This window comes from Cebus imitator, unplaced genomic scaffold (genome assembly GCF_001604975.1).
Source record: "Cebus imitator isolate Cc_AM_T3 unplaced genomic scaffold, Cebus_imitator-1.0 Scaffold38, whole genome shotgun sequence".
NCBI lineage: Eukaryota > Metazoa > Chordata > Mammalia > Primates > Cebidae > Cebus > Cebus imitator.
Window position 1 is genome coordinate 9,300,832 of NW_016107353.1, and position 27,049 is coordinate 9,327,880.

Consider the following 27,049-nt stretch of genomic DNA (forward strand, 5'->3'; position numbering starts at 1 on the left):
GTAGAGACGGGGTTTCACCATGTTGACCAGGATGGTCTCGATCTCTTGACCTTGTGATCCACCCGCCTCGGCCTCCCAAAGTGCTGGGATTACAGGCGTGAGCCACCGCGCCCGGCCATAAAGTATTATTTTCTAAGATAGAGTTACCTGGGTATTGCACCCTTTGGAGATGGGCGCTGCTAGGTTTTCTGGCAGACTGCTTTCGAGTCTTTCTTTTGCCTAATTTTTAAGCCACAAGTAAAATATCTTAACACTTCCTTGAATTGTTGACATTCACCTCTGTTGCTTTGAAGAAGTTGCTTCTTTTAAATTAGCAAGTATTGAAATCTTCCAACTCACATTAACCTCCGTGCTAACCTAACTGGTGGTATCAGGCTGGAATGCTTAGCTTTAGCTCGAGGTCCTAGCATAACTCTTACAGTAGAAAGCAAGAGAGTTGGAACGAATGTTTCTGATTCTCACATCTCATGTCTCATAGTCCAAGACCCCTGCATATAACAAACAATTTAGTTGCATACCAATGCCTTTTAACCAGTGATTTTTGTTTTTTTTTTTTTTTTTGAGACAGGGTCTTGCTGTGTTGCCCAGGCTGGAGTGTGGTATGATCATGGATCACTGCAGCCTTGACCTCCCAGGCTCAAGAGATCCTCCCGCCTTGGCATCCTAAGTAGCTAGTGTGCAAACCACCACACCCAGCTACTTTTTTCATATTTTTTTTGTGGAGACAGGGTTTTGCCATGTTAGCCAGGCTGGTCATGAATTCCTGGGCTCAGGAAATCCCCCTGCCTCTGCCTCCCAAAGTGCAGGGATTACAGGCATGAGCCACCGTGCCCAGCTCCAACCAGTGATTCTTAAATGCTACCCAAGACCCACCTGATGGGCCTCAAACTGACCTAAGAAAGCAAGTCATCCCTTTAGGATGAACTACTGTAAATAATTAACTTTGGGAAGCGCTATTTATAAATTCATCCACACTCATTTTTATGTACATTTAAGACCTACTTACTAAAAGCTTGCTAAGTGAATGACAACAGGTTAACCCAGATTGGAATTTATAAACAAAAATCAGTGTGCTACTAAATTTTGTTGAGGTTTCTGATTTTGTATTCCCCTGAGAAGTTTGGCCTCTAGAGAAAGTGTGGCCCGGCACTGCTGGAGCCTGGCCCATACTGCATTGTGTGGATAGGTGCTTTATCATCAGTCTCCCATCAGTGCTATTGGTCGTGTGTGGGTCAAGGTCTCCATTTGCTGCCATTCTTGCTTCCAATTGTAATTTACTGTTAATTTAGCTTCATCATTATCAAGTTAGTTGGGATGTGTTTGAACCTTAAGGTGACCGGTGATACATGTTTGTTTTAATTGTTTTTTCGGCCTTTAATTTTCTGGTACCTAAAGACAATTATGCATTGCAATTTGAATATGAATCGTTTATGCCTTGGTTGCGAAAGCACATATACACCCCCCAAGATACTTGACATTGACGCCTCAATAATATGCTTACATTATTTTTCCACTTGTATGTGAGAAAGGATGGAGTAAATTGACTATGGGTTATTCTGCCCAGCTTAAAGTGGTCTAGAATAGGAAAAAGAAAAGATTGAAAACCATTTTTTAAGACTCTGTGAAAAAACAGAATGTACTGCACACTTTGCAAATAGCTCGTAAATGGCACGTGCAAATTCATTTCCCTTGGTAGATGCATGGGAAATAAATATCCATATTGAACCTTTTGCCAGCCCCTACCAGCCGCAGGCTCACAGTGATTGTAGCAGAAGTAATAGAGGCCAGCTGTTCAGGCAGCAGAGCTGTGATGGGGAATGGCAGGGGGAGGTGGGACTTCTTGGGACAAAGGTTTTAGGGCAACTGTACAAACAGCACCATGCTCTGCAAACAGTGGCAACGGCTCGCAACAATAAGTTTCTGTTCAGGGTTGTACAAGCTGCTGGTCATACATCCGTAAATGTCAGGGTCCACAAAAGCCTGAAACAGCTTTGGAAGACTGGTCATGTTGAGGTTTCTTTGGGTATCCAAGTATGCAGGAACCTCCCCCAACCCCAAACTGGGCCTGGGATGCCTTAGGCACAGTTTGGTCTTAAATACTTTCTCCCCCGTGTATCCTAGTGAATTATATTTGTATCTTTATTATATTATAGCATTATGTTCTGTCCTGCTTTATAGTTGTATAAAGGTCTAACTCTCCCTACAGGTTTTGTTACTTTGGGCCAGGATCAGGTTTAACCCATTTTTGGGAGCTAGCAAGTACCAGCTTCGGAGCTGGGGGTTCAGAGAGAACAGGTATGAATCTTGACTCTCTGGTGTTGCCTACGTGACTTTTGGACAATGTACTTCTCTGAGCCTTGACTACTTCATAGGATTGCTGGAAGCATGAAAGGAATCTATTAGGACTGTCTGTCTTTAAGTATTAAAAATCCAACTCAAACCAGCTTACACACATACACATTGATTCACAGAGGTATTGCTAGTTTACATTACAGCATAATTTAGAGACTAAAATAGAGTTGTTAGGGATGGTTGGATAGATAGATACATAAATAGACAGATAGAAACATGAATCTCAATTTCTCTTTCTCCACACACACACAGACACACACACACTTCTTTCTGTGTGTTGCCCTTATTTTCTCCTACTACAAATGAGCTTCCTCCATACAAAGGATGGCAATGGTTGCAAATAGTTTCAGTTTTTTGTTTGTTTTTCTTTAATTTTGAGATGGGGTCTCACTATGTGGATCAGGCTGATCTCAAACTCCCAGCCTCAAGCAATCCTCCCATCTCGGCCTCCCAAAGTGCTGGGGTTACAGGAATGAGCCACTGCACCCACCCTAGTTTCAGTGTTTTTAAAAATAGAGATAAGATCTCAATCTGTGGCCCACACTGGAGTGTAGTGGCGCAATCACAACTCACTGCTGCCTCGAACTCTTAAACTCAAGCAATCCTCCTGCCTCAGTTTTTGTAGTAGCTGGGACTACAGGTTTATGTCGCTCTAGTTTTATTTAATTTCTTCTTAGCAACCCCAGAGGGAAGGAGGGCTTCCCTTTCCCAATATCCATATATATAAGCCCAAGGAAGGATCTGATTGGCCAGATCTGGGTTGCATGCCTACCTCTGTGAGGCAAAAAGGGTTTTGTGATTGGCAGTCCCATCAGAATCATTGAGAATGGGGAAAGGAAATTTCCCAGAGGATAGGGTATGTGTAAATGTTACCAAAAAATAAGGATTGGGAAGCGGGAGTAGATTTGGGCAGACAAAATAGCCACATCCTATTTCAATTGATGGGATGCCATATGTAAGGCTATAGTGCCTGGGATCTAAATAGACATAAACTGGGCCACTTGTTTCTTCCTTCTTCTTTCATCAGCCCCCAGTCCCTCTGTTCTTAGTGCCTCCTACCTCCTTCCTTAAATATCTTCATCCCAGCCACACCCAAAGTCATTTCTGAGACTGTTGGGAAACTCTAGCCAAAGGGGACCGAAAAGACCCTGTCCCTCTGCACACCCTCTAAGAGCAAGGGAAAAATGTGCCTTAGTTCTGGAAGGAAGCTTCACATGGAAATCAGAAAGCTATAGGTGAAAAGAAAAAAAAAGAGCCTGAGAAGCCACTATGAGGCTTATTCTCTTAGCACTTGAGGGATTATGGGCTGGGGCACAGCAAGTCCATTTAGAGTCTGTGGCAGTGTTCAGAGTGGTGCCAACAGAATGACAGGCAGGATTTCTTTCCTTTCTCTTTCCCCTTCCGGTTCCTTCTTCTCTTCCCCTTCGTCTCCCTCTCCCTAGTTCCTCCTTCTCTTCATCTCTCCCCTCCCCTTTCTCTCCTCTGCTGTTTTCACAGTATCAGATCCCTCCAGGAAAGTTCCTTCCCCTGCCAGAGCTTCAGCCCTGAAAGGCCACAGTTCAGGGCTGCGGTGTTGGAAGAGTCATTGAACTCAGGCCCAGATAACGCACAGCTGGGGGCATTGCAGGTTTCGATCTAGTAACGTGTTCCATTCGGTTTTTCTGTGAGTCAGTGGCAGAGGACACCTTTGGGGAAGAGGGTTCTTGATAAGACTAGGATTCTTCTGTGCCCTCCTCAGCATGCCACAAGTGTGGCCCTGACAATGGATTCAGTACCAGGAGAAGCCATCTCCCTCAGGACTGGGAGAAGTCAACACCTCAGCAAAGATTTGTGCTGAGTCTTTTTGTTCCCCCCTCCCCCCACCATCGAGAGTATATTCCAAGAAGACCAGGGGTGCAGAGAAGGAAAGAATATATGGTTCCTAAGTTCTTAGCCATAGCTGGGGGCTAACTGGCATAGGAGATTGGATACAGGAGAAAGTCAGCGACGGTTAGGGACCCCCTCTGTGTAGTTGTGATGTATAGGAAGAGAATGAGATGTGGAATCAGATCTGAATGTAATGCCTGATTCAACTACTCACTCATTGTGTGACCTTGGACAAGTCACTTAGCCCCTCCATGCCTCAGTTTCCTCATCTGAAAAAATGAGGACAATAAGACTTCACGGGGTTGCAGTCAGGATGAAAGAGCAAATACCTGTTAGTATGCCATTCCATTTCTCTGGGTCTACTGCCCTCCCCAGTGTCATTTTTACAAGCTCATGTCTTGGAATGCAATAGAGTTAGATCCAAACCCCCAGTTTTAGTTGCATATAGAACTATTTATGAATGAAATGATGAAATGTCAGGGATTTGCTTCAAAATGAATGGGGGTATTGCAGAAACAAGATTGGGCATTAGTTGATAATGGTTGAAGCTAGGTGTTGGATACATTAGGATTTGTTATATTAATCTGCCTCTTTGTATATACAGTGGGCTCTTCACATCTGTGGGTTCCACATCCTTGGATTCTGTATCTGTGGATTCAACTGAGAATCAAAAATATTGGAAAAAAATTGCATCTCTGCTGAACATGTACAGACTTATTTTATTTATTGTTTTTGAAGATGGAAGTCTCTCTGTGCTGCCCAGGCTGGACTCAAACTCATGGGCTTAAATAATCCTCCCACCTCAGCCTCCCACATAGCTGGAACTACAGGCCCATGGCTTGCAGACTGTTTTCCTTGTCATTATTCCCTAAACAATTACATTAAGGCCAGGCACAGTGGCCCACACCTGTTATCCCAACACTTTGGGAGGCTGAGGAGGGCGGATCACAAGGCCAGAGATTGAGACCATCTTGGCCAACATGGTGAAACCCCGTCTCTACTAAAAATACAAAAATTAGCTGGTGTGGTTGTGCATGCCTGTAGTCCCAGCTACTCAGGAGGCTGAGGCAGAAGAATCACTTGAACCCGGAAGGCAGAGGTTGCAGTGAGCCTAGATCACACCACTGCACCCCATCCGGGGTGACAGAGCGAGACTCTGGCTCAAAATATATATGTATATACACACACATATGTATATACATATATACACATATGTATACATATATATACACATATATGTGTGTGTATATATATATTGTAACAACTATTTACATAGAATTTACATGGTATCAAGTATTACAAGTAATCTAGAGATGATTTAAAGAGGATGTGCATATATTGTATGCAAATACTAGCCATTTTATATCAGAGACTTGATCATCTGTGGATTTTGGTCTCTGCTGGGGTCCTGGAACCAATCCCCCAAGGATACTGAGGAATGACCATACAGGCAGTCCTCAATTTGCATGGCTCCAATCTGCATGGATTTCAGTTGCCATGGTTTAGTTAAATAACATCAGTCACCACACAGCACAGTTCAGATTTCAGTTTCCACAGTATATTAATGTGAGTAATTGCATAAAGTACAAACTTGGCTGCTAGTGCTTCAGTCCCCAAATTACTACATAAATAACAGATGCACATCGTGATCAGTGGTCAGTCACATTATTTCTTTCAAAGTCTATCTGTTGATGATTGGTCATTGCCCATCTGTGGTTCAGTTCACACACAGGCAGGAGCATGTTTTGTGTTGCTTCTTTGTCTACTAGTGATAAACCCATATGACATTTTCCCAGAAAATGGATAATTAAAAGAGGAAACTGGCCAAAAAGATGAAAGAAAGAAAGAAAAAAAGAAAGAGAAAGAGGAAGGAAGGAGGGAGGGAAAGAAGAAAGAAAGAAAGAAGGAAGGAAGGAAGGAAGGAAGGAAGAGAAAATGCACCAAATAAATGAAAAGTGATAACAATAGCAGTGAAATTTGAGACAGCACAAATAGAATTATAGGAGAAAATTCTGAACTGTGGGAATGTCAACACTGCTACCATTCAAGACTCTGTGTATGAGTCCAGGGGAACTAGTGACATCAACATAAATGGGGAAAGTGAAGAGGATGAAGATGTTCCAGAGGAAGTGACACTGAGGGAATAAAACTTCTCATTAACCCATTTATGCCTGAGGATGCAATTTTTTGAATTTTGAAAATCAGACCTTGGTGACGACCTTAAGCAGCAGGAAATATAAAATAACTCCCACATGCTTAGCATTCCAATAATGGAACGCCAGGCATAAATGGGCACACGTGGAGATGTTTTACATCATTGTAAGTACAAAAGATAAAATGTTGGAAGCTAATCCAAACTCAGGAGTGTGACAATAAGCTAAGACATAAAAAATGCTCACTCCGTATTGTACATTAAATAATGAGAAGGCAAGCACTGTTCAAATTACTCTGGATACATTTTTTTTACAAAGAAATAAAACACGTATTTTCAATGTTTCTAATTTTAAAAATTACAGTGTACTAAATAAATACTGGGTTTTTAAAATACTTTTTCATTTCCCTATACATTTACAACTGAAAGAGCATTTTTAATGCTTTGACAAATGTTTTTAAAGGTCATGAAACAATTGTAATTTTCCCCATTGATTATTACAGATTGTTTGCATGGCTGTTTTCACAGTCTTGCACTACTGTGGAAAGTGAGGACTACCAATATTTGAAATTTCAATACTAAATTTTTTTTTCAAATCCCCATTCAACCACTTTCTTTTGAGAGTCATTTAACCTTCTATGCCTCCATTTCCTCATCTGTCAAATGAAGATAATAATTATACCCTTTTCAGTTGGTTGTGAAGATTTAACAAGTTAATTCTTGCCAAGTACTCACCAGAGTGAGAGGCATAACTAAAACATGTAATGAATGTTGGCTGCTATAATATGTACAGATCTGAACCAAATGGCGATAGTGGTCAGAGAGTGCTGGTGTTGTTATAATCATCACCACTGCCACCAGCAACTACCTCATAGCTACTCCCCTTTGCAGGTGTCCTTCAAGTGTTGCCTTGAGTACCACACAGTACTCTGTTCAGCACAGCTCATTTTCTCTAGGAATTTCCATTTCTGGATAAAGACATATTGATGTTGACCAGTGTTTCTTAACCTTTTCTTCATGATCACCCCTCTCTAGGAAGCTGTTTTAGGCATTTTTTCCCCTAATCATCTTTCTTATGAAATTTTGATATTATAGACATATGATATATCTGTTAATGTACTCTATGTTTCTGTTTTACACATAAAAAGAGTAAAATCCTCATTGAACCATTTATTTGCCCTCCTGGGGGAATATCACTGCCATTGAGACTATATGATGTAGATGGAAATTTAGTAGACATGTTGATTGCCTCCTCAAACCTCTCATCTCCCACCTCCTACCCTACCCCAGCCCCACCCCCAGTCCTCTGCTTTCTCCTTTCTAAGAGAACCCTAATTTATTGTTTTGTTTTGTTTTGTTTTTGAGGCAAAGTCTCACTCTGTTGCCCAGGCTGGAGTGCAGTGGCTTGATCTCAGCTCACTGCAGCCTCTGCCTCCCAATCTCAAGCTGCCTCAGCTTCCCAAGTAACGGGGATTACAGGCACTCACCGCCACACCCAGCTAATTTTTGTATTTTCAGTAGAGATGGGGTTTCACCATGTTGGCTAGGCTGGTTTCTAACCCCTGACCTCAGGCGATTCACCCACCTCAGCCTCCCAAAGTGCTGGAATTACAGACATGAGCCACTGCACTGGCCCCTAATTTATTGGGTTGTGAATCTATTGTCTTCCACATGGTCATGCACTTTGCTAAGTCAATTAAACAATATCCCATTTTCTTTGCTAATGATTGATTAAGAATAGGTGTATAACACAATTCTAGGCAACAGAATATGAGGGCAGATTAGCCATTTTTTGTATGAAAAAAAGGTGGGGTTGGTGGGGGGTAGACTTGGTAGCTCACAACTGTAATCCCAGCACTTTGGGAGGCTGAGGTGGGGGAATCGTTTGAGCTTAGGAGGTCAAGACTAGCCTGTGCAGCATGGCAAAACCTTGTCTCTATAAACAATTTAAAAATTAAATAAATAAACTGGGGATGATGGTGCCCACCTATAGTCCCAGCTATTTGGAAAGCTGAGGTGGGAGGATCCCTTGAGCCAGGGAGGTCGAGGCTGCAGTGAGCCAAGAGTAAGACCCCATCTCAAAAAAAAAAAAAAAAGTCAAACTTGAAGAGGTGGCCTACCTTTTCCCCACGGATGTTGTCAGGTCTTGATGTGTTGACTTGAGCTCTGGTTGCTATCTTTTGTCTATCAAGAGAGTTTGCTTAAGGGCCTGACATGCTAAAGATGCAAAATGGGAAATAATCAGAGTTCTTAATGATGCTGAGTCACTGACTCACTGAATTAATCAACCCTGGAACTGCCCACATTGGGGCTTCTTGTTTTTTTGTTCTGTTTTGTTTGTTTTTGTTTTTTTTGAGATGAAGTCTCACTCTGTCACCCAGGCTGGAATGCAGGGGCCTGATCTTGGCTCACTGCAACCTCTACCTCTCGGGTTCAAGCAGTTCTCCTGCCACAGCCTCCTGAGTAGCTGGGATCACAGGCACCTGCCACCATGCTCAGCTAAGTTTTGTATTTTTAGTAGAAATGGGGTTTCACCATGTTGGCCAGGCTGGTCATGAACTCCTGGCCTCAAGTGATCCACCTGCTTTAGCCTCCCAAAGTGCTGGGATTATAGGTGTGAGCCACTCTAAGCTCAGCTGGGACTTCTTATTATATGAAGCGATAATTTTTCCTTATTGCTTTGGCTTGCTGAATCAGTGTTTCCAGTTACTTGTAGCCAAAAAGATCCCATCTATTACGGGGAAGAAACAGCTATGGACAACAAAAGACTTTTAAACAAATATATTAATAAAAAGTCTAAGCATTCATTTGAGTTGGGGATTGCTGCATTTTGGAGATGAAGACTGGAAAATGTTTTCTTTCTTCTATTCCTAAGTAACCTTGGCCATATTCATACCTTCAGCACCCAGACTCTGGAATATCTGGGTTTGAATCCTACTCACCCATTGTCCAGCTGAATAGCCTTGGTAAGTTACCTTTTCAAGTGCCAGATTCCTTTTAAGTAAAATTAAGACAGGAGTCTCTGTACTTCATTTTGAGAGTTTAAGAAATAATACAAATAAAATGCTTAGAACAAGTCTGACATCTATGTAGTATTTAGTATATGATAGTTTATTTCTCTTATGTTAAAGGCTTCCAACACTACCACTCAAGGTCTGTCTGCTCCCAAATTTTCTCCAGATATTTTCACTTGGATATTTCAATATTACTACAAATTTCAGTAATTCCCTACTTCCCCTAGATTACCACTTCCCTCATCTTGTGCTCTGGATCCCAGTGAAGGTTCATGTTGTTCCCTTAGCCTACAGTGTGATGGCAGTGGCGACCCATTTGGAGTGGCTGCTGCCATCATGCCAGCTGCAGTGGGGAGGGGTGCTGGGGCTGCACACTTCACAGACCTGGGGTGGGAGCTCCCCAGGTGCAGCTACAGCTGCCTAAGTAGAGGCTGCAGACCTTTGCCTCCCTGTGTTCTTGGGTGGGCTGGGAGCAAGCAGGAGCCCCACCCTGCAAGGCACAGCTTCAGCCACCCAAGTCATGGCTGCAGACCTGGGCCTCCCTGTGCTCTTAGGGGTGCTGGGAGCAGGCAGAATCCCTGCCCTCTGGGCATAGCTACAGTCACCCAAATCACAGCTATGGACCCATGTCTCCCATTCCACAGAGCAGGCGGGAACCCTGCTCTCCTGGGTGCAGCTACAGCCACCCAAGCTGTAACTCTGTACTCTTGGGGGCCTAGGAAGGACCCCACCCCTTCAGGCTCAGAAGTGTCTGCTCTTGCTACCTGGCCTCTCCCACTCCTGGCACCTACTCTGATTTTGGAGCAAGGTTGGGACCGAGCCCAGGTGCTGTCATGCCTAGCTGGGTGTGCACACACTTAGAGCAGTGCTGACATGATGACCCCCCACCAGCTTGGCCCCCTCTGGACTTTGGGCACTGACAAGTATGGGAGGGAAGGCTAGGCAGGGCTGAGGGCAGCTCAGCATTGGCCTACAGGTGCCCCTTGGCAGGAACAGCCTGGGCATCGTGAATGACAGTAAGAGGCAAACAGGCTCCTGGGTGGAAGAGGGCGGGTCCCTGGTGAAGCTCCACCAAGGGAGGGCCTGAAGGCTGGGGGCTGGGCTGCCAGTCCCCACAAACTGGAGTGGGAACTTGTGGTGCATTTTCTGAGCCCATCCATGGCCACCCATGGACCAACTGATGCTCATGTCCTCCCATCTGTAGCTCATAAAAGCTCCCAGTTCAGCCAGAGCCCCAGGGCCTCCTCTCTACTGAGAGCAGCAGACGTCAGGATGACCAGCTGCAGAGCAGAGCTACCCATACCAGGGCCTCCTCTCTGCTGGGAGTTACTGATGTTGGGACAACCAGCTGCAGAAAGGAGCTACCCTACCCACTCCAGGGCCTTCTCTCTGCTGAGAGCAGTAGACATCAGGATGACAAGCTGCAGAGAGAAGCTAACCACTCTCTTGTCTGAGAGCTGCAGACATCAGGACAACCAGCTGCAGAGAGGAGCTACCTACTCTAGGGCCTTCTCTCTGCTGAGAGCTGAACATTCAACATGATGACCTGCCTGCAGAGAGGAGCTACCCACTCCAGGGCCTCCTCTGAGCTGTCACTCAATAAAGCTTCTCTTCTCCGTACTCACCCTCCATTTGTCCACATATCTCATTTCTCTTGGATGTAGGACAAGAACTTGGAACCTGCTAAATGGCAGGGCTGAAAGAACTATAACACAAACAGGGCTGAAACATGCCCCTTGCTTGCCATGTTACAGGTGAAGAGAAGGAGAGAAGAGCTGTAGTCCTTTGGGGAGCCCAGACTTGGGAGCTCCCTGTGCCGGGGCTGTAACTCCTTCTTTGGTGCCCTGTGGTTCCTGCAGTCTCCAAGCTTCCAGGTGCCACTGTGTTCCCCAGTGGCAGTTGTGGAAGCTGTTTGCAATGCACCTGGTTCAGCCACAGCCTTGTAGAGAGCTGGTGTCCATGCTGGCACCTGGAGCTGCCCACCCCACTGCAGCAGCCACTGGGCCGGACTGTGCACAGTGTCCAGACCCGACACACACTTGCCCACACACCCCTCACTACTGCATGCCTGGCTTGCCCTTGGCAAATGTGGGATCCAGGCCAGTAGTATGAACTGAGTGCAGCCTGCCAGGCTGAGTGGATGGAACAAGCCCAGCAGACCTGAGCAAAACTTGAGCAAAAGCACCAACAGCCACAGAGGTTTCTGGCAAAAAAAAAAAAAAAAAGCAACACCCCAAGGATCCTGTAACAAATGTATTTCTATTTTTGTATATTTCAAAAATGTATCTGTCACAGCACAGCTCCTTGATCCCTCAGATGCTATAAACAGCCTTCTCCTCTAGTTTCTTAAAGTACTTTGTGTATCTCACATCACTTTTTCATTATGAGTAAATTACAGCCCTGTCTTCCCCTCTAAGTTGTAAACTTCTTGCAAATTGAAACTGTAATGGATATTTATTGGAAGATGACACAGCATGCTTTCTGCCACTCTCTGGTAGTATCCCAAATTTCACTCAGTATTCACTCTTTGGCCTATTGGTTTTAGAGGGAAGATGTTTCCAGCCCCTAGCTCCAGAGATGAGGTAATCAATCCCATGCTGTTTGCCAAGCCAATTGGTATGTGTTTGGGTTTCTAAACCATACAATACATGGCATTTCTCTGGATACAGGAATTAATTTTGGAAGGATCATGTGATCCAGTGTGAACCAATGAAGAACAAGGCAATCTTTGCTAGGTGTTTCTGGAAAAGGTGTTTCTGGGAAAGTTCTAACCTCCATATAAACTTTTCCTCTCTTTCATAAATCTTGGGGTTTAAAAGAACCAATGGTGGCACAATGAGGGAAGCCAGTCTGAAGATGAGATCAGTACATGGGAGATAACCCAAAAGCTACTGTATGACTCTAATCCTGAAGCCTGTCCTACCCCTGAACTTCCTTTTACGTGAGCCAAAAGAATTGCTATCAAGTTGGAGCCAAGTTCTTTCTAGCTTGCAACATGAAGAGTTTTAATGGATATAGGAAGCTTATCTTCAACTTTGTATCCACCACAGTATCTGTCACATGGCAGGCATTTGATAAATGCTTATAGGGTTGCATGAGCCAGTGATTCTGATATAGTTTTTTTCTGGTTCTCTGGATCTTCCCTGCAGAGTTTTCCTGTTAGCAGTCTGCCCTATGGAAGTTCCCAGAAGTTCCCCTCCTCATTTGAGCTTGTGGCATCTGGTAAGAGGATGTTCTTATTTTAAAAAACTGAAACAGAGCTTCCTGAAATGACAGGAATGTTGTCTATCCAATCCAGCTCTCGGAAATTCCTGATGGACCCTGGCAAATCTTAACTCACTGGCTCTGCTCCCTCTAGACTTTGAACTGCCACCTGTTAGATTGCAATTGTAGTTATCATTTCAACAGACTCTCATGAAGTTTTCAACTTATAACTTCCTGGTGATAACTTTGGAATCACCCTAATTTGATCAATAAGCTGTGTACTAATCACATTTTAGATGGGTTATTGTTATTAGGTATTCAATTACCAAATACTTTTGTTTTGAAGTTCCATACTACGAAATTACATAACTTCTAAAAAGTCTCCTGCTAATTATTTTCTTTATCTCTGGATGTGGATTAAGAGGTTTATTGTCAGTAAATAATATTTCTTTTTCTTTCTTCTTTCAATTTTCAAGTATATAATACATTGTTATTAATTGTAGTCCCATGGTATACAGTAGATCTCTTAGACTTATTCCTCCTGTCTAACTGAAATCTGTGTCCTTTGGCCAACATTTCCCCAATCCCCCTACCCCTGGCCTCTAGTAACCACCATTTAACTCTGTTTCCATGAGTCTGACTTTTCCACACTTCATGTATAAGTGAAATCATGTGGTATTTATCTTTCTGTGCCTGGTTTATTTCACTTAACATAATTTCCTCTGGGTTCATCTATGATGTTGCGAATGACAATATTTCCTTCTTTTTAAAGGCTGAATAATATTCTACTATGTATATAGATGACATTTTCTTGATCCAAGAGTAATATTTCTAGACTTGGCTGTCTTATTCTTTGTCTGATTTCCTCCTGCCCCATTATTCATTTGTTCATTCATTTATTTTAATTTTATTATTATTATTATTTTGTGATGGAGTCTCGCTCTGTTGCCCAGGCTAGAGTGCCATGGGGTGATCTCGGCTCACTGCAACCTCCACCTCCTGGTTTCAAGCCATGCTCCTGCCTCAGCCTCCCAAGTAGCTGGGATTACAGCCCCCCCCCCCACACCTGGCTAATTTCTATATTTTTAGAAGAGATGGGTTTCACCATGCAGGCCAGGCTGGTCATGATCTCCTGGCCTCATGTGATCCACCTGCCTCAGCCTCCCAAAGTACTGAGATTACAAGAATGAACCACCATGCCTGGCCTATTTATTGCTTTAAATGGTATACTAGGCCAGGTGTGGTGACTCACACCTGTAATCCCAGCATTTGGGGAGGCCGAGGTGGGCAGATCACAGGAGGCCAGGAGTTCATGACCAGCCTGGCCTACATGGTTAAAACCCCATCTACTAAAAATACAAAAATTAGCCAGGCATGGTGGTGGGCATCTATAATCCTAGCAACTTGGGAGGCTGAGGCAGGAGAATCTCTTGAACCCAGGAGTGGGATGTTGCAGTGAGCCAAGGTTAGGCCACTGCACTCCAGCCCCAACAGAGCAAGCCCTGTCTCAAAAACACCAAATAAATAAATAAAAATTAGGTGGTACTCTCCATCTTAGACCCCCCAGCTACTAGAGCCAGAGGTTGGCATTGACCACAAGATAGACATTCATAGGTGCTCCAAGTCCTAGGAAATGGTCTGGTATGAGAGTATCAGCCACATCACATTTCCCTGTACTGTGCCTGGTCAACCAATTAGACAAGTTTTCAAAGATTCTGAATGTGAGCCATAGATAGGAAGAGATACAGATTGAGGGATAAAAAGATTGTAAGTTCAGCCATATTAAATTTAACCACTCTGTTAATCAAAACACCAGATAGAGAGTAAAAAGACAAGCCACAAAGTAAGAGAACATATTTGCAACATTATGTAAAAGATCAATTATTACATAAAAGAATTCCTACAAATTAACATTAAAAGGTTAGATAACCCAAGAGCTCTCTCCAAAAGTTTTGAAGTTTTGAAGTTCTCTCCAAAAGTTTACAAATGACAAACTTTGAGTTTGGCATTTCTAGTAAAGTACTCTCTACAACTCATCAATTGTACTCCTGAGAATATATCCTAGAGAAATCTGTGCACAGGTGCAACTAGAAGTACGTACAAGAATGTTCACATACATTTTGGCCAGAGAAAACCTAGAAACAACCTAAACATCTGTCAATGAAGAATAGATAAATAACTACAATATACTCTTACAATGGAATACTATGAAAATAAATGAGCAGTAGCTACATGCAACAACATGGTTAATCTCAGTGTGCAGGAAGTGGTAAGAGTATGGAATAGGTATGTCCATGGTCCCTCATGACTGATGGCTTCGCTTCTGAGAGGTTCTTCATTTATTATCCCGTCTTGGAGCATACAAAGTGAGTATTGGATTAAGCCCTCTTAGGAGCTATGCAGATTTCACAACTTGGTCTTGCTAATGCAGACATGGTGGGCCAAGTGCTTTTTTTTTTTGAGACAGAGTCTCGCTCTTTTGCCAGGCGCCAGGCAGGAGGGCAATGGCGCGATCTCAGCTCACTGCAACCTCTGCCTCCCGGCTTCAAGCAATTCTCCTGCCTCAGCCTCCTGAATAGCTGAGACTACAGGTGTGCGCCACCATGCCCAGCTAATTTTTGTATCTTAGTAGAGACGGGGTTTCACTATGTTGGCCAGGATGGTCTCGATCTCTTGACCTCATGATCCACCTGCCTCAGCCTCCCAAAGTGCTGTGATTACAGTTGTGAGCCACCGCGCCCAGCGGCCCAAGTGCTTTTTAAGGCTTAAATACTTAAAGACTTTTTCATTGATGAGGCTTGCAATTTATTTGGCAATCAGTTCCCTCAAAAACTGAGAAAGTTTCAGTCAGTTTCATGGACCAGTCACCACTTCCCAAGCTCTTTCCTGGGTATAGTTGTTGTTGTTGTTGTTCTTCTTCTTCTTCCTCTTCCTCTTCTTCATCATTATTATCAGAGATAGGTCTCATTCTGTCATCCAGGCTAGTGTGCAGTTGTGCAATCATACACAGCTCATGGCAGCCTCGAACTCCTGGACTCAAGGGCCTGGTTATAGGTCTCATAGCTGCTTTATTTCTTTGTTTTCTTGGTAAACCAGTGATTGATTCTCTCTCTCATTTTAATGGTGGCTACCTTGAGTCCGTCTGAAATAATTGGCTTCAGTGCAAATCCTTAGCTTAGTCTCATCTTTGCCCCACATGGTGCTCTTAGTTTGACTGAGATGTTTTAATGGGCCTTTGAAAAATGTGTTGAGCAACTATAGTTAATGTCTTCTTGTTTGGGGTTACATAAGCAATTGACTTTTTAAACTCTGTAAAGATCCACATGACCCTATTTTTGGACAATTTCTGCTATCTGACCAATTTTTGCCTGCATTCTTTGGTGTAACACCTTGCTAAAAAGCAGGAAGGAGGCCCTAAGTTGCACATACCAACCATGTGGTTTTATGCAACTGCTTACTCTAAAGATAAAGGCTTAGTAGACAAGTGTTCTGTCTTTCCCTTCAATTTATTGCCAAACTTTTTTTGCCTCAACATAAAAAGGACACTGGCTTTCCAGTACACAATATCAATTTTCTTATCTCTCAACTGCTGAGACAATTCTACATATTTCAGATTTTGGTAATAGCAATGCTATATTTTCTATATTAATTTCTATATTAGCATAATGTTCAGTTTCTCTAACAAAGAGACCCATCAATCATTTCATAACTTAAAGAAATAAAAGAGGCTGGGCACAGTGGCTCATACCTGTAATCCCTGCACTTTGGGAGGCTGAGGCTGGCAGATCACTTGAGGCCAGGAGTTCAAGAGCAGCCTGGGCAACATGGCAAAACCTTGTCTCTACTAAAAATACAAAAATTAGCTGGGTGTGGTGGTGTGCGCCTATAGTCCCAGCTATTTGGGGGGCTGACATAGGAGGATGGCTTGAACCTACTAAGTCAAGGCTACAGTGAGCCGAAATGGCGCCACTGCAGTCCAGCCTGGGTGACAAAGTGAGACCCTGTCTCAAAAAAAAAAAAGATAAAGTTTAGTTGTTTCTCACATAACAGTTCAAGGTGAGCATTCCAAGCAGTGGGTGGCTCTGTTCCACCTAATCATTCAGGGATCTAAGTTTTTCCATCTTGTTGCTCCTCTATTCCCTAGGCCTTGCTGTTGTCTACATAGTCCTGGTTGAATCACTGCTGTGTCTCAGTCTCAGTGTGTGGAAATGGGGAAGAGACTGAGGAGGAAACACATTCAGGCATAGTCCTGGAAGTGGCACATGGCACTTGTGCTCACATTCCTTTGGAAGACATTTATGCACTTGGCCATATCTAACTATAAGGAAAGCTAGGACATGTGACTGGGATGAAGAGGAGAACAGGTTTTGGTGAGCAATTAGAGCTATATTATCCCAAAATGTTCAATCTCAAGCCTTTAAGTTACTTTGCTGCTTTGAGAATAGAATGAGACTCAGAATGTTGACCATGAAGTCAGAGCTACATAGAAGACCAGAAATATAAGAGACAGTTCTCCTGTCATGTATATTATCTACAAAAAGTCAAGCAATTTCACATCTTTTTTTTTTTTTTTTTTTTTTTTTTTTAGACAGAGTCTTGCTCTGTTGCCTAGACAGGATTGCAGAACCATAATCTCAGCTCACTGCAAACTCTGCCTCCCAGTTCAAGTGATTCTCCTGCCTTAGCCTCCCGAGTAGCTGGGACTACAAGTGCCCACCACCACGCCCGGCTAATTTTTGTATTTTTACTAGAGATGGTGTTTCGCCATATTAGCCAAGCTGGTCTCCAACTCCTGACCTTGTAACCCATCTGCCTTGGCTTCCCAAAGTGCTGGGATTACAGGTGTGAGCCACCATGCCTGGCTATCACATCTTTTTTAATGACTAAAGTAATATATTTACTTTTCTTTTAAAATTTCCCGTGTTGGCTATGTGTTCATTATCCATTGATTCAATATGAAAAGGGGGATTTTGATTTTAACTTCGTTTTTGTTTTTTTTCAGCATTATTGAGGTAGAATTGACAAATAGGAATTGCATATATTCAAGTTGTACAACATGATGTTTTTATATATGTATATATTGTAAAATGATTACCACATCTAGGCTAAGTACGGTATCCATCACCTCACATAGTTACCTTTGTGCATGTCTGTATATGTGGTGATACTTAAGACCTACTTTCAGGTGGTGACTCACGCCTGTAATCCTAGCACTTTGGGAAGTCAAGTCAGGCAGATCACTTGAGATTAGGAGTTCAAGACCATCCAAGCCATCATGGTGAAACCCCGTCTCTACTAAAAATACAAAAATTAGCTGGGCATGGTGGTGCACACTGCAAGTCCAGCTACTCGGGAGGCTGAGGCATGAGAATTATTTGAACCTGGGAGGTGGAGGCTGCAGTAAGCCAAGATCATGCCACTGCATTCAGGCTGGGCGACAGAGCAAGACTCTGTCTAAAGAAAGAAACTACTTTCCTAACACATTTCAGGTATACAATGTATTATTAACTATAGTCACCATGTTGTACATTAGGTCTCCAGAACTTACTCATCTTACAACTACAAATTAGTTCCCTTTAACACTTCCCCATTTCTCTCACACCCCAACTTCTGTAACCACCCCTCCACTCTCTGTTCATATGAGTTCAACATTTTTTAGATTTCACATGTAAGTGCGACCATGCAGTATTGGTCTTCCTGTGTCTGGCTTATTTCATTTAGCATAATATCCTCAAGTTTCATACATGTTTTTGCAAATGGTAGGATTTCCTTCTTTTTAAAGTCTAAAAAAATATTTTATCTTGCTGAAACAGTGGGTAATTGAGATCTTAAACAATTTTTAGCAAACCAGACATGGGGAAAAGAAATTGTGTGGGGCCTCTAATAACTAATTTAAGGTATATAAAATTTAATGTTTATGCTCTTTAATAAAAAGAAGAGGTCAGGTGCAGTGGCTCACATCTATAATCCCAGCACTTTGGGAGGCCAAGGCAGGTGGATCACAAGGTCAGGAGTTTGAGACCAGCCTGGCCAATATGGTGAAACTCTGTCTCTACTAAAAATACAAAAATTAGTTGGGCGTGGTGGTGCGTACCTGTAATCCCAGCTACTTGGGAGGCTGAGGCAGAAGAATTGCTTGAACCTGGGTGGTGGAAGTTGCAGTGAGCCGAAATCATGCCACTGCACTCCAGCCTGGGCAAGCGAGGCTCCATAGAAGGAGAAGGAGAAGAAGAAAGGAAAGCCCAGCACAGTGCCTGGCATAAAGTAGGCACTTAAATGTCAGTTCCCCTCCCTGTGAATTCCCTTTCAGCATGTTTATTCCTCTCCTGGGGCTGATCTGGCTCACCTAAGAGCAGGTGATGTAATCCAGGATGGCAGAGGGAGCCGCTGCTGCCCAGAGAGCCCAGAGCAAAGTTGGTGGCAGCAATGTAATGTCAAGAGTTGCCTGGTAAAATGGCAAGTGCCACTACTGGGGAGCAGCACACTGAACACCAAGAGGAGGTGACGACCTGCATAACCCATGCACAGCCTTCTCCTCACTCATAAAGGCATCTCCCAGCTGGCTTTCCTCTTCTCACCCCTCTCTCCTCTAATAGCCTCATCATATAGCCTCAAGGCCGCTATCACTGGCTTGTTGTGGGAAGGTAACAGCCTATAAGGGCTACAGCAGCAGGGAGGGCAGATGTTATGTAGCCCCCACCCCAGGAGCTCACCCATGGCATGTGTGCACCTGCTGCCTGACTGGTGGGAACAGGGGTGATCTCCCAGGAGGCACTTCACCTCTTGTTTGCTTCGGTCAGGCAGGTCAGAAAGTAGAGGAATGTGATGTGATAGATTTTCCTAAACTCAATCAGGATGATTAAATAGATGTCTCTATTTATGGATGTTTGAGTAAATTCCTGCCTGGGTTGCCTAAGCCAAAGGGTCACTCCTGTTGAGTCTAAAGCCTCATGTTGAACTATGTCCACTGTCAAGATGCGAGCAGCCATAAGGAGAGAAAGTAAAGGACATTGCTATTTGGGAAGCTCCCTGGGAAAGAATAAGCATGAAGATTATTATGTTGAACTGTAAAACAAAACATGCAGAAAACACACACACACACAGGTTGACACCAGTTGTATGTGAAGCCTCATGCTAGGTATGAAAAGGCAAATAGAGGAAGCCCTTGTTCTACAGTCCTTCAGTTGCACCAAGAAACAGGGAAGACAAAGTTATCCTAAAAGAAATGTTAGTGAAGTAAAGCATAACATGTTCCATATGTCAGAGGGAAGAGACAGTGAATGAAATGAATCTGGGAAAAAATGAGTTTGTTTAATCATTCATTTATTCTTTCAATCATTCACTCTACAGAGATTTATTAAGTACCAAGTGTGTGCCATCCACTCTGACAGGGTCTAGACACATGTCACCAGCTGGGCACAGACCTTGCCCTTCAGGGGCCCCTGAGCAGAAGTGAGAGACGGGCAGCTGAACAAGTAGAAGCAGGAATGTGTCATTGGGGCTATCACAGATGTGGGGACAAGGTTCAGGGTGAATCCAACCAGACAGGAGCCTGTGGGCAGAGGCCAGGAGGAGGCTTGTGAGAAGAAGTGGCAGTGGTGGCAGTTCTGACAGGGAGATGTGTGGCGAGCAGGTGCAGGTCTGGGGTGATGGGAGGTGAAGGTGGGGGAGCTAGTGCTGGGAGCTGCCAGAGGCTTAGGAAGCCAAGCTCCTAAAAGAATTGCACCTGTTGCATTCCATTAAAATGCGGGAAGCAACAGTATTGCAGGAAAGATGCCCGCTGTTCTAGGGAGAACGTGATGTTGGAGATAGATAGGTGTGTCATCAGTCAATTCTGGAACTAGTTTCATTCCTGCTAGTCAGCCCCTGTGCTCATCAGAGCAGCTGGTTCTTGAGCTGGCAACACCTAATCGGCATAGGGGCCACCTTGACAAAGCAGAGAGAGCGCCGTCCCACCAGACCTCCTTCTAGGAAATGTGACTTTAAAACTCCCACTCTGGAGCAGTCAGAAAAGAGGCAGGAGCTCCTCATGGACTCTGCGCAGGTACAAACTTGTGTTGGAATACTGGCTCCTTATTTAACAGATGGACAAAGGACTTGTATTAATAAGAGCTTATTGGTTGCAAGTCAGACACTCAAGCTGGCAGAAGTAATAAGAATCAATTTAGGGAGGGACAGCATGGGGTGGGGAGTTAGGGAGGGATAACATGGGGAGAAATGCCAGATATAGGTGCTGGGGAGGAAGGCAGAAAACCACACTGCCATATGTGTACCTATGCAACAATCTTACATGTTCTTCACATGTACCTCAAAACCTAAAATGCAATTTTAAAAAATCAAACAGGTAGCCCTGAAAAGCGCCACTTCAACACCCTCCGAAAGGAGGGGTAGGGGAAATGGCAGGTTTACACCACAGAGAAGGGTATTTCATGCTTTCATTTAGGAAAAAAGAGTGCAGGGAAAAGGCTCAGTAGGTACCCAACCAACTCTGTTTCCTAGTTGGAGCATTTAAGGTAAATAAACAGCTCAAACTTTATAACTGAGAGAAAAAAAAAAAAAGAGAATCAGTTTATTATAAAGATATAGGGCTGTCTCTTCACTGGAGAGCAGGAAGGCCCCAGGTCCGAGGAAGAACCAGAAACAGGAATGGGCAGCCACCCACAGGGCGGCAAGTGGTGCCTCTCTCTGTCTCTGTATCTCTCTGTGCATCTGCTTCCTCTCTCTCTCTCCCTCTCTCTCTCTCCCTCTTTCTCTCTCCTCCCATCTTCCTCTGTCTCAGCATAGCAGAATATGACCATCCACTACCCTTGCTTCAAATTATAGCTCCCATCCCATGGAAAGCCTAGATCTCTCTTTGGACACAATTCCAGATGTGTGCCCTCTTGGGGGAGGAGCTCTGACTCAGCCAAGGACAGACAGCAAGGTTCACACTGAATGGAGGGTGCTAGGAGCAACCACTGTGAGCAAGGGGCAGTGAAGAGGGCTCTTGTGAGTTAGGCAAACACCCCAAAAGCCATCAGCCATAGTTCTTCATATTTCTGGCCCCTGGTCCCTGTAGATAATGGTTACTGCTTTACCTGGCTATTGAACTGATTCGATGAGATAATGTATGTAAAACAACTGTTACCCAGTGGGCCCTCAGTAAATGGAAATGATTGTACTTATTATAATAGTCAATAAAGGTATCTGTGATCTGTTTAGGAAAGCCCAACTCAGGAGACTGGCATGTGCCTTCTATCCCCCACGAAAGCTGTTCACATTAACACAGAGATGCGAGGCAGGGCCTCTCTTCCTCTCAGTCCCCACCCCTCTCATCTCTTGGTTACAACTTAAAACTCCTGCCTTCTCATGCCCCAAGCTTTCTTTGCTATTACAAATCAATCATGTACTCTTTCAGCCCTTGCTACCCCCATAGGTACTCATCTGTAATGACTATATTTAGGAATATTATTATATGGTGATTAGATGTCTTTCCTCTCAAAGTCTAAGACTGTGAACTGAGAGACCTTTCTGAACACCCGGGACATTGCCACACATCTCAGGTTTACCTGGTCATATTTGTTGATTCATCATGTTTTCACAGGAAGGGCAATTTCCATTTATAGCCTCATTAAAGGAATCTTGGAAACTTATTTATTTCGGGTCACTTCCTTTAGCCAGGATAAGATTTCAGCTTCCTAAGTAAATGACCGTGCATTTTATTTGTACTCCCCCATAAGCCTATGGTCATACAATCTGAGATCTGAAAGGGACTTGGAAGGTCTTCTGGGCCAGGTACCTCCCAGAGTGGGATTCTGCTATCCACACCCCCTACAACATGGGCATCTGGTCTGCAGAAGAACAGGGAGTTGTGGCCTTCCTGGGAAATCCATTCCATCTTTGTTCTTTTTTTTTGTTTTGAGACACAGTTTCACTCTTGCCACCCTGGCTGGAGTGCAATGGTGCAATCTCAGCTCACTACAACCTCTGCCTCCCGGGTTCAAGTGATTCTCCTGCCTCAGCCTCCCAAGTAGCTGGGATTACAGGCATGCACCACCACACCCGGCAAATTTTTGTATTTTTAGTAGAGACAGGGCTTCACCATGTTGCCCAGGCAAGTCTCAAATTCCTGACCTCAGGTGATCCACCCATCTTGGCCTCCCATAGTGCTGGGATTGTAGGCATGAGCCACCGTGCCTGGCCTGTTCTTTTACAATATAGCATGTTCTTCTTCGTATGCTCCAAACCATCTGTGCTCAAAACTATCATATCCCGCTGCCTCTCTGCTGCTTCCTCTCATTTAAAATAACATGAACAACTTTAATGTCAATAAATATTAACCTACAACATGATACTTCATGGTACGTGTTGAAATCTTAATTTGAGCATCCAAAGTACTAGCAATTTCTTCTAGTTTGGGGATTATATTCAGTGGATTACAGCCTGTTAATATCTTTAAGTGTTGGTAATCTTTTTTTTTTTTTTTTTTTGAGATGAAATTTCACTCTTGTTGCCCTGGCTGGAGTGAAGTGGTGCAATCTCGGCTCACCGCAGCCTCCACTTCCTGGTTTCAAGTGATTCTCTTGCCTCAGCCTCCCAAGTAGCTGGGATTATAGGCATGTACCACCATGCCCACCTAATTTTGTATTTTTAGTAGAGATGGGGCTTCACCATGTTGGTCAGGGTGGTCTCGGACTCCTGACTTCAGGTGATGCACCTGCCTCGGCCTCCCAAAGTGCTGGGAATACAGGAGTGAGCCACCATACCTAGCCTTTTTTTTGGTGGGTTAAAGTTTTTGAATAAGACAGAACTCAGGAATAAGCTCCTGTGCACCCATCTGAGATTACTGAGAGCAACATCATTCAGTGATACTCCTTAAATACTGATTGTTTAAAAATCTAGTATCTGACCAGTGTTTTGTGACCTTAGCCATTTGTTCCCAAGTGCAGGGTGAGAGACAGGTCACATAAGAATAACCTGGTACTTATTAAAAAAAGTACAGACTCACAGGCCTTGTCCCAGACCCCCCAGTGATAGCATTGCTGAAAATGGATTCCTGGAATCTGTATTCTAACCTCCCTCTATGTGATTCTGATGATATCTGGGTTTGGGAACCACTGATCTAATCTCCGTTTCTCCTTCTTATCCATATCAATGGCTTTATCAAATCCTGTGCCAAATTCAAAGTGCACTAAGGGAATCCTCTGGTGACCATTTGAGAAATGTCCTGGCTCTGCCCTTCACCAGCTATATGATTTTATCTCTGGACATTTTTTTATCTATAAAATGAGTAGGTTGGATTAATTATCGCAGTGGATGGGTGGATAGCATGGTGCTGTGGCGAGCTCACACATCCCTTCTTCAAGATCCAGTCACTCATTTCCTCAACTGTTGGAGTGTTGGTTGGCTACTGACAGTTCTCAGGTTTCCTCTAGGGGTAAAGCCTGTGTCCATTGGGCCAGCTCTGAAGAGTCGTCCCATGGAGTTGGCCTGAGACCTCTGTTGCATCTGCACCACAGTTCAATCCATCCCTCTGCCTTTCCACTCCCTTCACTCCCTCATAGGTGTGGGTCCCAAGGGCACTCCACAATAAGCTTCCTGCACACAACCTCCATCTCAGTAGCTTTCTAGGAAATGCACTGTCACAATGACTGTTGACACAGTGACCTTTTGCTTCTGACTTGGACTGAACTGACAGCAAAGATGCCTCTTAGGACCCTTTCAACCATCTTGGGCTCATTGTTGAGCTTGAAGAGCCTTCTTCTCTTCAGTCTCCTCCCATTCATTCTTCATTCATTGAGCAAATGTATTATACTCCTACTATGTGCCAGGCCCTGAGCTTAGCTGAATATTCAGAGACTTGCCTGTGTCTCCACTAGTGGAAAAGAACAAGCACTTAGGAGCTGAATGGCTCCTCTTTCTCTTTGTGATTTGTTAGCACTTCGCTGTTTCCCAAGCTGTGGGACTAGTTCATCTTGCTCTGAACTTTATTGCCCTGGTCACAATTTGAAAGGCCCCTCTCTGTAGTGATTTTAACCTTCCTGGCACCATTCTTAGGAGTTTGTGCCTTTCTATTCCTTTCTTAGCTTCCAGGTTCCTCCTTCCAGCTCTTGCAGCCAGCATGGGCAAGAGCCAACATCAATGTTTCATCCATTTAGGATACTCTATTATACTCTGTACTTTATCTTGCCTGTTACAGTTGTGGGGTATCAGGCAAGATAAAGCACACAGAGTCTCTCTGTATGATGGAGAGCATTTTACAGCATGAGGAGATGTTTTCTGCCCTGGCTGTGTACTGAAATCCTCCATGGAGCCTGAAATGTGAGTGTAGGGGTTGGAGGTGGGCTGATGACTGTATGCTTTGGTTTAAGTTTCACCAGTGATTTTGATGCACATTCAAATGTGGAAACCATTGACAAAGTACAAAAGACAAACAGGAGAAGAGAAATAAATTACTCTGTGAGCTAAAGACACAGGCACATTTTAAGCTCTCTTTAGAGTGAATAACTAAGGGCAAACTTAGAGAATAATTAAATCGCCTATCTTTTTCAAGGTACCCAAAACCCTAATGTCAAGTCCCTTTTTTCTTCCTGGAAAAGATGTACGTGACTTCAATTACATTACTTTTCTTACCTAACAATCTAAACACACACTGAAGATTTCACACACACACACACACACACTTCATGAATTATCTCTGCCTGCTTGCATGCTGAAGTCAAATTCTGAGTAATGTCTTTTATTCTTTAACCTCTGAGTAATCACTCTGGCCCTGGTCTGCTCTTTATTATCCAGGAAAACAATCTGATCAGGCCTTGGATGATGAATTCATAGCAGCCCAAATCTCCAGAGTACTATATAAACCAGACTATTAATTTATTCCGTGGGGATATTCTGTGAGAGTTCTAGTTCTCCTTGTTAATAATTGAGTAGCCTTGAGCAAGTTGCTTAATCTCTCTAGGTCTCTAAGATGATTATGATCACTGAGCATCACCCATTACAAAGTATTTCCTTCTTTGTGGTGGCTCTCTTTAAAATGACAGTTGAATGTTCTCAGAAAGTTGCTTCAGTGGGCATAACATAAAGAAAATGGGTAAGAATGAGAACAATGAATTTAAGGAACATTTCATTCAGTCTATGGGACATCAGAGTGAACAGCTGTTACAGCTGTTTTGTCTGCTCAGCACCTCTTCCACTCTTCAGTGGACAGAACTTCCTTTCATGGGGGAACAGCTCCTTTCTTCTTCCATGTGGTTGTGGGTGGCTGCTGATTAAAGGACCTTGGCCTCCTCCTCTTGGGCCACAGGGGTGGGCATGTGACCCTGACTTAATCATAACCTACTCACCTGGCCACAATGATTGATCTGGGAATTCATCCAAGGATCAATCCAGAGAGAGAGAGAGAGAGAGGGAGAGAGAGAGAGAGAGAAAAGAAAGGGAAAGAAAACAGAGAAAGAGAAGGAAGGAAGGAAGGAAAGAAGGAAGGAAAGAAATCAGGAATTTTTCTAAATTAAGCTTATAGGGAAAAGTATCTTTCCTTTCTGGTCAAGGAGCTTTATCATTGTGACCCTATGTGCCACATGAGAAGGCTGGGAGGACAAGGCCACCAGCCAGAGGGAAGAAGAAATGAGGCAGCAAGAGACAGAGATGGAAACAAGGAAAGGGTCTGTGGTGTCGAGTTCCAGGTCTGACTCTCCTGGCGTCATCTGGCAATTATTCTTTTAATTCCTTAAGCTACCCCAGGGTTTTCCCAAAAAGTCACTTTCTCTTTTTTTTCTCACTTAGGCCCGTTTGTTTTAGAATTTCTACCACTTGCAACTCAGTCTTGATGAACAGAAACACTCCAACAGTTTTCCTCTCAGCTATACTTAAAAAAAAATTTTTACCCCAAATTTGAGGCTCTATGTCCTCTTGTCACCTGGCCCTTGCCAGCAGCCAGACTTGTCTTGCTTTCTGCAAGCTGCACCTTGTTCACCCATGCCAGGCCAAGCAGTGACTCTCCTGTGATTCTTCACCTCCCCTTTTCAGATCTTCACTTCCCCACTTCCTGCCCCCTCCCCATGTTTTGTAAGATCTCATTTTTATAATAAATACCTTAGTCCATAATACTCAGTGGTTCTGCTCCCAAGGTTCAGCCCTGACAAACGCAAATGCTATTGGGTGGGCCCTGACAAAGAAACTTCCTTCTTCTTCTCCTTTTTTCAGTCAGAGTTTCACTCTTGTCACCCCGGCTGGAGTGAGCATGATCTGGCTCACTACAACTTCTACCTCCTGGGTTTAAGCGATTCTCCTGCCTCAGCCTCCCCAGTAGCTAGGATTACAGGTGTGTGTCACCATGCTTGGCTAATTTTTTTGTATTTTTAGTAGAGAAGGGGTTTCACTATACATGCTAGCCATGCTGATCTCGAACTCCTGACCTCAGGTGATCCGCCCACCTTGGCCTCCCAAAGTGCTGGGATTACAGGCCTGAACAACCGTGTCC

At 43.8% G+C, this 27,049-nt stretch overlaps 1 protein-coding gene across 2 annotated transcripts in view; it reads left to right on the forward strand.

Moving 5' to 3' along the window:
• Positions 1-27,049, forward strand: part of LOC119470706 — an 83,570-nt gene that overhangs the window by 51,692 nt on the left and 4,829 nt on the right. The window contains exon 2 of one of the 2 annotated variants that reach the window (XM_037737405.1): positions 10,589-13,306. The exons of the other annotated variant lie outside the window; for it this stretch is intronic. Within the exon in view, the coding sequence (XP_037593333.1) occupies positions 10,589-10,926 (338 nt within the window). The 3' untranslated portion in view covers positions 10,927-13,306. Of the gene's footprint in view, positions 1-10,588; positions 13,307-27,049 lie in introns of those variants that run through there. 2 annotated transcript variants of the gene reach the window in all.